Below are 12,820 nucleotides of genomic sequence, written 5' to 3'. Positions count from 1 at the left end.
ATCCGCACAGAAACATTCCAACCAAATTTCACATTTAAAATCCAACAGCAAATATGATTACTGCTCTTGATTTTAACTTCAATTTGTTTAACATTTCTTTGATTTGAAAACTAAATGAGGTTAAATTTATTTCAGTTGAACTGGCTGTTGAAGAAGCCCATGAAGCCGTTATGACCAACATGGGTCAATGCTGCGTGGCTGGCTCGCGTACTTATGTGCAGGACACTATTTACGAGGAGTTTGTCAAGAAGAGTGCAGAACGGGCCAAGCGCAGGAAAGTTGGAGATCCGTTTGATGCCTCAACTGAAAATGGACCACAGGTAAAAATTTTTAAGTTTGAATATAACTGAATTGTTTACACCAGATGTTACAAATAAGTATATATATATAAAAATAAACTACATGGCAGTATGAAACAAAGTATTAAATATTAGATCCTTCAGGTTTAGATGACCGTTTAGTTTGGTATGGTAAGATGCTTGAAGATCTTCATGCTGTAGTTTGTATTCATCTGTCTGGCCTTGCCTGATATGAAGAAAAGGATCACAAGTTTCAGTTAGTTCCTCTTCTCTACAATTTATATTAACTTTAACAGATTAATTTGTAAAGTTTTGTACTGGAAACCATTTTAAATAAAACATTCATAAGTTTCTTCCAAACACAAATTACTTTATATAAATAAACATATATATATATATATGATAAATTAATCTTTTAACTAAGTCCCTAACAAAACTTAGCTATTAAAAAAAAAAAAAACCATTAGCTTGAGAAATACATTGTTGCTAACTAGAGAAAATGAGTAAGACTTAGCCAGCCATTTTCTGTTCTCGCTTTTATTTGTCTACAAGAATTCAAGTGAGAAATATTAGAGGAAATGTTTCTAGAGTTATCCATTGTTTTTATTAAATAATTTCAATTGTTAGCTAACTGGCCATCTGACATTTCCTAGTCATACAATCCGCTTAAACACATTTTAATTTATGCAGATTATTATGAGGAATAATTTTCCTGGTGAACTAATTCGCAAAAAAGTGTTCATCAAATTCTGTTTGTTTACAATATCACGGTGGCCGATAATGGGCTCTGACGATCTTAAAAATAGTCTTTCTTTTATAAAGTAATTTTTACTGGGAATATTTTCCATTACACCAGCCGGTATAACGTAGAATATTCTCCTGTAAAAATTCTTTTTATCTATAAGAGAAGAAAGACTATTTTAAAGATCTGATTTTTTTTCAATTTTTAATACTTATCGGATGAATTTCTGTACAAAACCCAAGTACACTGCCAGACATAAATTAGTTTCAACTGAAATTTGCAAAAGATAGGTTCTGAAATGGTTGAGATTATGAGGAAGGAATCCCACTTGGTCACTAACTCGTGCACGCACACACAGTGACTTTTATATAATAGTAGATATCAAAATTTTTTTATTTCTAGGTAAAATGATAAAATAAAATTACAAATGTATAGCACCAGACATAATTTTTTTATGAACTATTTAAAAAAATAAATAAATAAATAAAAATAGTAGCATTTGTACTAGTCTGACTGGCCTCTATAATTTTTTTTATTACATTTCAAGAATGTAAGATAGGATGGTTTGGTTAACATTTATTCAAAGGAAATTATTCTTGGTTTCTGGTCTCATCGTGGCTGAGGCAAACAAGGAAAATGTTTATCAACATTGGCATCTCTACAGGGACTGTTTGTATTTTAGTATCAAATAGTGCTTGGCAGAAACAGCTGAAAAGGCAGATATGCAATCGTCTTCTAATCACCTGTCTATTTAACCAAATACTATAATACCAAGAATATTTTAATCTTTTTTCATAAATATTTAAATATTACAGATATATAATGAACTCTCCTGTCGATTTCAACGTATGATCTTCCGTTACAACAACTAAGTTGCTTGGAAATCCACACAAATGATTTGTTTATAGTGGTGAAGGCTTTGTAAAACAAACCATACTTTTTGGGTAATACTGCTAACCTTTGTCCTGTAGCAGTCATCTGCACTGACAGTATACAGTAGACCACAGGTTTTTACATCAGTTACCTTCTAGATGCATGTCTTAATGAAGACTGAGGGTGCATTTCTCCCAGTGAATTAATGCGCCTCCAGATACTAATCTGGAAATTTCTACAACTCTGCATAAATGACACTTATCAGATAATTTTTTTTTTTTAAGATTGATGAAACGCAACATAATAAGATTCTTGCTCTAATCAAGAGTGGTCAAAGTGAAGGTGCTAATTTGATGTGTGGTGGTGTCAGAAAAGGTGACAAAGGTTATTTTGTTGAACCTACAGTATTCGCCAATGTTACTGATAACATGAGAATTGCAAAGGAAGAGGTAAGTGAAACTTGTTTTGTTCAATTCCACCCATAATTGTTTTATCTAGAATCTGTGAATTTTATTAGTTTGAAAACTGTATACTTACCCATATACAATTATATCCAAACTCTGTTTAACTGGCCGACTGAAGGTGGAGAATTTGTTTGCAAAATGAAGTAGTTTGCTTGTTTTTGTTTAAGTGTTAGAAATGAGCTGAAATGTAATATACAAGACTGATAAATACATATTGAAATTATACGAAAAATGTCTTGGAGTTTGCAGCTTAATTAAAATACTATTAAGTATGACAGCATAAGTGAAAGTTTTTGTTTTTTTTTCATAGTGTAATTACGTTCATAGGAAGGAATAACTTTTAGCCTTTAACCTGCTGATTAGTCAAAGAAATTGTCTAATCAACATGCACGTGCTTGCTGATTAGACATTTTTTGACTAATTAAAGGTGGTTATTTTAGACAAGGGAGATAACTTGAATTATCTCCTTTCTCTTAACGGGACAGATTTATTTTTTTTTTGTACATAATACAAAGCATGTAAGGCCTCTATAAAAGCTTCATCAAATTTCTGAAGCATGATTGATGGTCTCCTTTCTTTTAATCTGCAATTACTCCATTATATCAAAGCTGTGGCCTTTTTATTGAATAGTGAATATTTTAATATTCTAATACCAACAAAATCCCAAAAAAAGTAAACAAAATAAAACCAGTTCTTCAGCATTAAATAACCCAAAAGGGTCAATATGCTGGTAAAATAAACCAACTAAATAAAAAATTTAATATTCTATATGTAACCTTAAGATTTTGGGGTATTTTCCTTGCTATACAGTACCTGACCTGCTTCTGAGATTATCTTTGAAATTCTTTCAAAAAAATCTATTAGCAGATTTAGAAAGATCTGATACCTTGTCTGAGGTGCGTGCAGGGATTTTTTTCAAAGACCTGTATTCCAATATCAGAATAAGTGGGCGTATCTCTGTCCAACTTATGCTCAGAGCGTTTGAGGCATTTGCAGCATTTACTGGATAAAGGGAGCAAAAATCTAATTTATGGTTCTTCAGAATAGGAAAGTGGTGTAAATTTTTTTTTTTTTTTTTTTTTTTAAGCTTTCTTCAGATGAAAGTAACAGTTTTAACTTAAATTGTGCTGTAGATGAAAAGCATTTAACATTTCTTTTCCAAAATAGAAATGGATATATACAAACCAGTTTCTATTAGCTCCAGTGTTGCTTCAGTACCTGGTTATCTCTATTTCTGTCTTTTATCTTACTTCTACTGCTTTATAACTAGTATGAGGAAAAGTTTAACTTTTGTAGAGGGGGGAAAATGTTACTAAGTATTTGCCTGATGATACGACGAATATATTTTTGCATTTTTTTTCTCTTATTTTTGCCAAAACACATTCAAGTGTTTCATAAGCAAAAATTAATTTTGAACTAATGTTCTTGTCTGCTTTATTTGAGGATTATCAAATAGATCACTCAGATTTTTAAAAAAATACTTGCGTTTGGATAAAAACTGCTTCCTTAGTAATGTGTATTCTGCCTATTTTTGTCAACAATCACATTTGCATATGAACAAACTCTAAAAGCACAATACTTTTAACACCAATGAAGACTGAAGGATCGGTCGAAAATTATGTACTTATAAAAAAAGTTTTAAATTTTTTTCATAATATTATTTTGTATTCCTGCACGTCACCAATTGAAAACGAATAAAGAAAAGTTATAAGCTTTTATATTTTTCGTATTCTTTTTTTATACATTTCCATTCATATATTTAATAGTATATAGATACTTATGTACACACATTTTAGCTCTCTCCTTTGTACTAGCCAAATAAAGAGTCATCCAAAATTGGCATTTGCACATTTATGGCTTGTCTTTAACAGATCTTTGGTCCAGTCCAGCAAATCATTAAATTCCATGACATGGAAGAAGTAATTGAACGAGCTAACACAACCCATTATGGACTTGGTGCTGCTATTTTCACCAGGGATATTAACAAGGCGATGACTTTTACTAATTCTGTAGATGCTGGTACAGTCTGGTAAGTATTCTTTTTTTTAACAATAGAAACCAAACTTTTAAAACCTTTTCACAAAAATATTGAAAAGGTTTCATTGAATTTTTGAGAAAACAAAGAAATACACGCGATAATGTTATTGTTCGCTATAATCTGCTTGAACGGCGAAGATGGCAAATATTTGCTCGTACATCTTTCTGTATTAGTGTTATACATGATTACATAACACCTGCTGCTGATGAGCATCATTCATTTCAGATGAATGTTGGCATTTTATTTCTTTAGAATATTTTTAGTCTATTCTATCTAGAAAGACATTGGGTACTTACAGAAGGAACCATTTGAAGGCTGCTAACTAGTGTTGGGACGATTAATCGGAATCGGAAAAATTGGAGCTTTTTGGGGGTATCGGCATTGGAAAAATTTGAGCCTATTTTCCGATGCCAAAACCGATTCCTTAAATTTTCCTTTTTTATTTGATTTTGGGGTAAGAAACATCTTCCACTGCTCATAGTAATAAGTTATCGATTTAAACTTCCAGTAAAACTAAAAACCCTAGATCACCACCCTCACAGGTGTTTTTACGTTTGAGAAAATATATGCACATTTAAGGTGTTTTTACAGTAATCAGGACAAAATAACTTATATTTAGAGATTTAGAAAGAATCGGTAATTGGATTGGAATCGTCCCATCACTACTGCCAACGTCCCTAAATTGGCACACCCAGGTTGTTAGTGTTAACAATTTGACTGCTGCTTGTTTTATGCCAAATGAATAATTAAGAATATTTTTGTCTGCTGAATGTCATCTACCAAACAGTTGTTTGTCTTTGCCATTGAAAATTGTGGAGAGAGGAGGTTCTATGTAAATAGAACTGCAATTAATTTCAAAGTTTCTTAGAAACTCCGCTCTTTTTTAAAAGAATCGTATATGTGCATTTCATTCTAAATTGGCTGCAATCCATTTTTTTTTTTTTTCTTTAAAAAAAAAAAAAAGTCACTTTGAAAATGTAATTTCCAACTGATTTTTACTTGAATAAACCAGATTAATTTGTAGATTTGAAGGCAGGGGGTCCTTTGTCATTATCTCCATTGTGACAGACCCTCATATAACTAATATTTTTTTTATGTAACATTCATCAAATATTAAGATTTTATGATCTTAAGTATGAGCAATGCACCTTTATTTATTCAAACATTAACAAAAGATCATTTGCCTATTATTTCGTAGGTAAATAGTCCAAGACAAATGTAAAAGGCTTGTGTAAATGAAAGTTGATATACGAAGAAAAAATGGATATTGGTTTCAAATACAATAAGACATCTATCGTCAGGGACTGATACTGAACTAAGTATTAGTTTATAGTCTGACCACTAAGTTGCTGAACTGACTTGGTATTGGTATTTATAAAACCATGTTAAATGATGTGCCAGATAGAGGGCAAGATCTTGTAAATTCTGCACATGATTGATTTCTTTTTTGTTTTTACTTCCAAACAGTATCTGTTTTAATGTTATCAGAATGAATCCAAGAGGAATAACTCTGATAATTTTGTCCAACAGTAGACTAGTTTTAAAAAAATAAATGAATTTCATAACTTGTGTGCATCAGTGTCTTCAGAATCGCTTTTACATGATACAATTGAATGAGAAATATTCTTGTTTGCAGTAATAAAAAACATAATTTGTTTCCAGAATGATGACTGTCCGGAGGAGGAGGGGAGGGGGGTCTGAATAGGCTTAACTTTTGATCTTTAAATTCTCATCTGTATAGTGATTAATGAAAGGATAGTCTAATAAATACTACTCAATCATTTCATTTGAATTCTGTGATTGGAATTAAAAGGGCCAATTGCTATTTGATTCTGTTAGCAAACTTTCATAAGTTCCTCTTGTACAGATACCCATGAATGTTGTTGAAGGAAAGCAATTTCAGATTTATAAATGGATGGTAAGGTTACATAATTTAATATTGTTAACAAAACTTTCTTATTCCTGGCTAGAAGTAAAATCCTATCCCTTAACTGTAGAGGTTCCTAAATGCTGGAAGATTTTTTATTGGTAGCTTCTTTCCTTTGACTGTGTGCCTTTAGGATTCCTTCCCAAAACATACCAGCATGCAGAAATTTAAATGCGATGTGAACAAATATCTTGCTGCCAAACTCAACCTTATAAATCCGGCTTATATCACAGTAGCCCTTGCACCTTGGTCACACTATGCTTCGTTTAGGGGGTGAACAAAAATAATTTAAAACAAAAACTATTTAAAAACAAGGGATTCTATCAAAGTATTAAGTAGCTTGGCAATTCAGTATAGAAGCCAGAACTTAAAGCATTAAAAATATCTGAAGCTGGGAGTTTTTTGTTTTTTGTAGCGACCTTTTTTGTGCTCAGAATTTATTTTTCTAAATATTCACCATTCTCAATGCACTTTTGACACCCTCTTTTGATGCTGTCAAGTTTGGAGTGCACTTTATCACTTTCATCTGTTTCCACTCTGAAATCTACAAACCCATCTAACTGGCTGACATTAGTTGCATCAGTTTAATAAACATTCAACAGGTGCCAGTCTCAAAATGTAAACGCATTGGTTTGGGAATGCAAATATGCACAAAATACCCCCCACCCTTAAAAAAAAAAAAAACGGTGCCAAAAAAATTCTTTTACAGGTACCAACATTTAATTTTTGATTTGAGTGATTATCAAAACTTTAATGATGCTATAGTTTTTTTGGGTTTTTTTTACGATTAAGTTTATTTTTATATTCTTGACTGATTACCTAGGCATCAAAGCTGTGACTTATGTTGACACTTTCTTTTTAGAACTGAAATGCTTTCAAATAAGTTAAAACACAAAAAAGATGCAGGTAGGTTTCAACATAAATTTTCTTGACTGCAGAAACGCTTATTCGTAGTTAATCCAAACACTTTAACTTTCTGTTGAGTTTTTTTTTTAGATGTACTAGAGCTATTTTTAGAAAAATATGTGTACAGTATACCAAGAAAAACGATGGCTGACTTGAAATATACTGTCATCAATAGAAGCCAGTTATCTACCTCCTGTTTTCATTCCTTCTAAAGAGTTAAATGCTTTCTTTAGAATCAACCGGTACCTGCAGGTTATCGCACGGAACCAACACTAATTTCCAGTAGCCAACACTGTTGTCACTAGAAAACAATGTCTGACAAAGTGGGAGCCAGATTATTTCATTTGGTCCACGGCTGCCAGTGTCCACTATTTTCCAGGAATGGCAGTGGTCACCAACAACCATAGTTTAATTTGTTTTCAAGGGAGAACCGATCGGTGGACTCACTTAAAACTTTTTTATATCATGTCTAAATGATAATATCTACGAGTTAACAACCGAGCTTGCCTGTCTATTTAATTTGCCCGACTTTGAAAAGATAAATATTCAACAATTTTTGATTGCCGCATGTGCATTCTTCTTTTTTATATAAAAAAAGAAGCGAACAGACTCGCGGTAAATAAAATCCTATCCCCGCTCTCAGTTGATGTCATGAACTCGTCAAAAATGGGCACTTGCTGTTAAATGTCGCACTTTTTTTTTTTTCTTTTTTTTCACACTTTATTATTTTCCAACTGCATATTAGGGCTTTTTTTTTTTTTTTTTTTTTTTTTTTTTAACAAACACCCTGCCAACGATTTTTATTTTCATTTACCAAACACCCGGGCAACGCCGGGTACCCCTCACTAGTGTTTAATAAAAACATTTCATAAATATTTTCAGTGAACTTTTCTGAATTAAGATTATATTTAGTGTATATTTTGACCACTTCTACTGCGCATTATTAAAATTAAAAAATTTAGCAAAATTAATTTAAAAAAATATAATTCTCAAGAAGTCTAGATTTAAAAACTAGATTATAGAAATTAGATTAAAAAAAAAAAAAACTTAATTTTTTAAATTTACTTTGATTGCTGTCAGTATGGTTCTGGTTCAGGAATCTAATTTTGATGTAGCTGAAATTGCCTTTTTAATTTTTAAATCTGAATTAATCCAGTTCTTAGATGTTCATGAACAGGTTTGACTGTACTTGTGCATGTATATGATCATTTGCATATGAAGACACGGCTACATTTCTAAATAGATATTTTGAAATAACTGTGGCATTTCAAATTTTCCTTTGTGTAGCAACAAAAAATTTTTTCTTAAAAGAAAACTTTGCATCTCATGTAATCTTTATTTCAGGGTAAATTCTTATAACAATGTCTTCCCACAATCTCCCTTTGGTGGATTTAAAATGTCAGGAATCGGAAGAGAATTGTAAGTATTTTTTTTTTTTTTTTTTTCTGTGGGGGTGTTCAACTGTCGCCACGATCAATGTTATATATTAAAATAAATAAAAATGCTTGAGGGGCATAATCCTATTTCAACATTAGAAAAATTTTCAAGATTTTTGCTTTTTCTTTTGTAACTTTCAGTAAGTTTTAGATAATTTTGAAATCTGAACTGCCTTTTTTTTTTCTTTTTTTTTTTGTTAAAATGCAAGATCAACAACTCAATTCGACTAGATTGTTTATATTCAAAGTAATTAAAACTAAAAATTGTAATTTATTTTTTTTTTTATGACATCTTCAAGATTTTCTGTATTTTTTTTTTTTTTTTTTTTTTTTTTTTTTTTTAAGTTTAATTCTAAATCAGAACCTAAAACTCTTATACATTTGTAATCATAAAAGGTAACAATCTGACTAGATTGCAACAAAGATATCACAGCTATATCAGCATTCTACATCAAAACAATTCATACACTTCCTCCAACATATTAGTGCAGTTTTTATCTTTGCTAGAATCTTCAAATAAATACTTTTATTTGACACTTGTGAAATTCTAAACCTCAGCATCACATGCAAACCACATAATGGGAAAGACTGAATTTAATCAATCAAAAAACCTATGAACACCTTCCACAATCCAGGAACGCATTTAAACAACCTCTTAAGTTTCACATCTCACTAAAACATTAAGCAAACACGAGACATTTCACTTGCATAGAATCTCTCGTACTAAAACAATTCTCATCAATGTTATATTTTGACGATTTTCATGATTCATGTTGATCTCTTGAATTTTACACTTTTAGTTTGTTTTTCATAATTTACAAGGCTTGCGACAACTTTAAAAACTATGGTGCTTGTTGAGAACGCCTCTCCCTCCTCTCAAAAACAAAGGAAAATCTGTATAATTATTCATCGGACTACTGTTCTCATCTTGAGTGATTTTCACAACGTTTCGGTAGATATAACCTCTGACCTTCTTCAGGTGCATCTTGTCAAACTCAGAAATGTTTGTCAAACTCGGGAATTTGGATGGAACTTCGATTGGAACCCTTTTACTTCACGCAACTGGATAGAAGTCCTAAGTAATTCGCAAATGTATTTTTATGATTGCCCAAATTCCTGAGTACGACAAAATACACTTGAAGAAAGTCGGAGGTTATATTGACCAAAATGTTGTGAAAATCACACTCAAGATGAGAATAGTAGTCTGATGAATACTTATACAAACAACCAATCCTCATCTCAAAAATTCAGAAATGTCAAAAGAAAATCTGTATGTACATACCAGTGATGGAAAAAAAAATTGTATACCAAAAATTGTTTGCTTTTCAAATAAAGTCAAATTTTATGACTAAGTATTGAGTGATAATCTCGTAACACCATCTTGAAAACTGAAAGAACAAGATGTAACATAACTCCTATTCCAATTGGTAATTAACATGACCAGTTTCCCTTTCCCTCAGTACCATCAGTTTCACTTCTCCAAGGAATCGATTAACTATTGGTTTTTTACTCCTTTAGATTCATCTGCCTTTCTTAGTTTGAATTCTATCCCCTCTCCCAGCAACCTCATTTGGGAGGAACTGTGCAACAGCTCATCTCACAGATATTGCTCTAACACTAATCCTTATTCCCTTTTATCCCTTAGTCACAAATTTGGATCTGTTCAACTATCTGTTCGATCTGTTCAACATCGGTCTGGCATGGGCTAGCTTTTCTCTTTTATTTGTACCATCGTACCAGACATGTTGGTTAACATAGGGATTGTCTTGGACCACAGATTTCACTTAGGATTACTCCCTCATTATTAGGGTCATGGATATGACCTTAAACTATATCCGATGGTGAGGCCCCAGCTTGCGGGCTTTGGGAAGTGTGGAGCCACCCTTTAATTGCCATTGCTCCTAGGTCCACTCTGACCCAGAGTGGTAGTACTTGTTAGGGTCCCAACTATGGGTTTAATAAAAACCGACTTAAAAAAACATTCTATTAAAAAAATTTTTCTTCCAAATAACTGGATTCGGCATTAAATAACCTGAAAAGGGCTGATATGCCGTAAAACAAAAATAACCAACCCTCATTATCGGTGTACTTCTCCACTGGATTGATTCGGAAAAGTCTCTCATAGCCCTTACGACCATTCTTGGGGACAATTTTATGTTCTTTTCGGTCATCAGTCGGTCACACTTGATATCTCCCAGGGGAATTCCCACTCCCCCTACCGTTAGATTAGTTGAACCAAAGCTCAACTTTGCTCCAGTCATTTCCCAGTATCCTCTCTCTGCCCAACGTTTCAACTACATAGAAGATAGATTTCCTCATTATTCCAACCACTTGCAAAGACAATGATGCCATTCCTGTCACTTGCTACCCTCAGCTTGATTGGCATCCACGTTCAGTGGCTCCAGTTTCCCCCTTTTCTAGCAATGCCTAATACAATTATCATCTATCGGGGATTGACAATCCAGTTTCTAACACGGCTTTGTTTGCGTGGTCTTTATTGATGTCGCAAGTGATTTCTTTCACATCAGTACTTGTTTTATGAAGGGGAAAGTTCTGAACAAAAACCAAAATTATTTATACTAGTTACATTTTTAACTTGTTCCGATAATTAATTCCCATACCCTCTCTCTTAGTAATTAGTTATGTTTTATATATATATATATATATATATACTTAAAAGCTGTAATGAATCATCAAGCGATACCCTGTCTTTTTAAAACCTTTCTGTTCATGGAACCCACAGCTGCCCAAACCTTTCCCAACTCTTTTCATCAGTCAGTAAAAGTCAACATACCAAGACATTTTTCTAGTTCTTATCCATGGGCAGGCTAGGCAACAGGAAATAGACCAATGGTTACTGACTCCACATATTTTTGCTATTCTTGTCTACATAAATCTTTCCCAATTGTTTGTTAGTGAAACTATTAATTGAATTTTAGTTTCAATTCTTGTAACCAAACTATGGTAACCAGTTCTTTATGCTGTAGAAGGAAGGAAAGATGGATATTGATACATCAACCTTTTCTTTATACCATCATAAGTCTTCCTTATTTGTCATGACAGGACCTTTTTACAATATGTCTCTCTTGTAAAATCTTATGCTAAAGAAATTCCTTTATTATTAATAGAGTAAAATATTTTAATGAAGATCTTACTATTGTTTACGGCAAAAGTTGCATAATTTTATTTTTTTTTTATCCCCTTAGGGGCGAGTATGGCTTGCAGGAGTATACTGAAATTAAGAATGTAAGTATTTTTTTATCATCACTTCAAATTTCAAGATCTAATTCTAAGAATAGATAACTGAAAAATATTTTTAAATTTGTTTTAAAAAATTTTGTTTGTTCACCTTAATAAGTGAAAGGTTTTGCTTTAAATGAAAAATCCAAATCTACTTTAAATTGGTATTTTTATATCTTGCTATTTAGGTGCTCATCAAGATTCCCCAGAAGAATTCCTGAGCTGTTTAGAATGGTTGTGAATGCCTTCGGAATAATGAAATCTACCCACGGATACTGCTGAAGTTCTTTACGTTGATTACTATCAATACGTCTATGTAACGATTAAAGATTTTATTCTGTATGTTTATTTTTGAAACTAATAAAACGTTTAAAATTGTTTTTGTTTTTTTAAATTTTTACTAATAAAATCCTTTGGAATTTCTAAGACCTTCATAGATTAATCAGTGATTATTCCCTTATTGCATAGATAGGCAGAAGTAAACCCAATCAGTGATCACGTCCTACACATATTTCGTTTAGTCATTCTTACATGCTGACAGGAGTCGGACAGTGTTTAGAGAATGATTTTCAACCTAATCTCTATTTATCCCTATAGAGAAAGAGTCCATCCTTGTCACTTCAATGTTTTCATTGACCTTCTCCTGTGAATTCACCTTACTGTATCACCTATCCTATATCTGACCCAGGATCTCTCAATCTTGCAATGTGACCATACTATCAAAGCCTCCTGTTCTGCACACATCTTTCTACACTGTCCAGATTCTTCCTCTGGGCTAATCAGATCTGACCTTGTCTTTGAGTTGTTACACATCCATTCTTATATCACTTTTCTCCATGCAACACTGCATGTCTTCAACAATTAAATGAGATGAACTGACTGGTCAGGTTTCACT

General features: G+C 32.3%; 1 protein-coding gene across 1 annotated transcript in view; it reads left to right on the top strand.

Annotated features, from left to right (window-relative positions):
- The window catches only part of LOC145268190 (retinal dehydrogenase 2-like), a 63,249-nt gene extending 50,946 nt beyond the window's left edge, over positions 1 to 12,303 (top strand). The window contains exons 9-14 of the mRNA XM_080123429.1: positions 136 to 320; positions 2,199 to 2,363; positions 4,250 to 4,407; positions 8,594 to 8,668; positions 11,892 to 11,931; positions 12,114 to 12,303. Of these exons, the coding sequence (XP_079979555.1) occupies positions 136 to 320; positions 2,199 to 2,363; positions 4,250 to 4,407; positions 8,594 to 8,668; positions 11,892 to 11,931; positions 12,114 to 12,146 (656 nt within the window). The 3' untranslated portion in view covers positions 12,147 to 12,303. The remainder of the gene's footprint in view (positions 1 to 135; positions 321 to 2,198; positions 2,364 to 4,249; positions 4,408 to 8,593; positions 8,669 to 11,891; positions 11,932 to 12,113) is intronic.
- Positions 12,304 to 12,820: the final 517 nt, after the last annotated feature.

This window comes from Euprymna scolopes, chromosome 4, assembly GCF_053919585.1.
Source record: "Euprymna scolopes isolate OS-2025 chromosome 4, ASM5391958v1, whole genome shotgun sequence".
NCBI classification, from domain to species: Eukaryota; Metazoa; Mollusca; class Cephalopoda; order Sepiida; family Sepiolidae; genus Euprymna; species Euprymna scolopes.
This window is presented reverse-complemented; position numbering and strand designations above follow the sequence as displayed.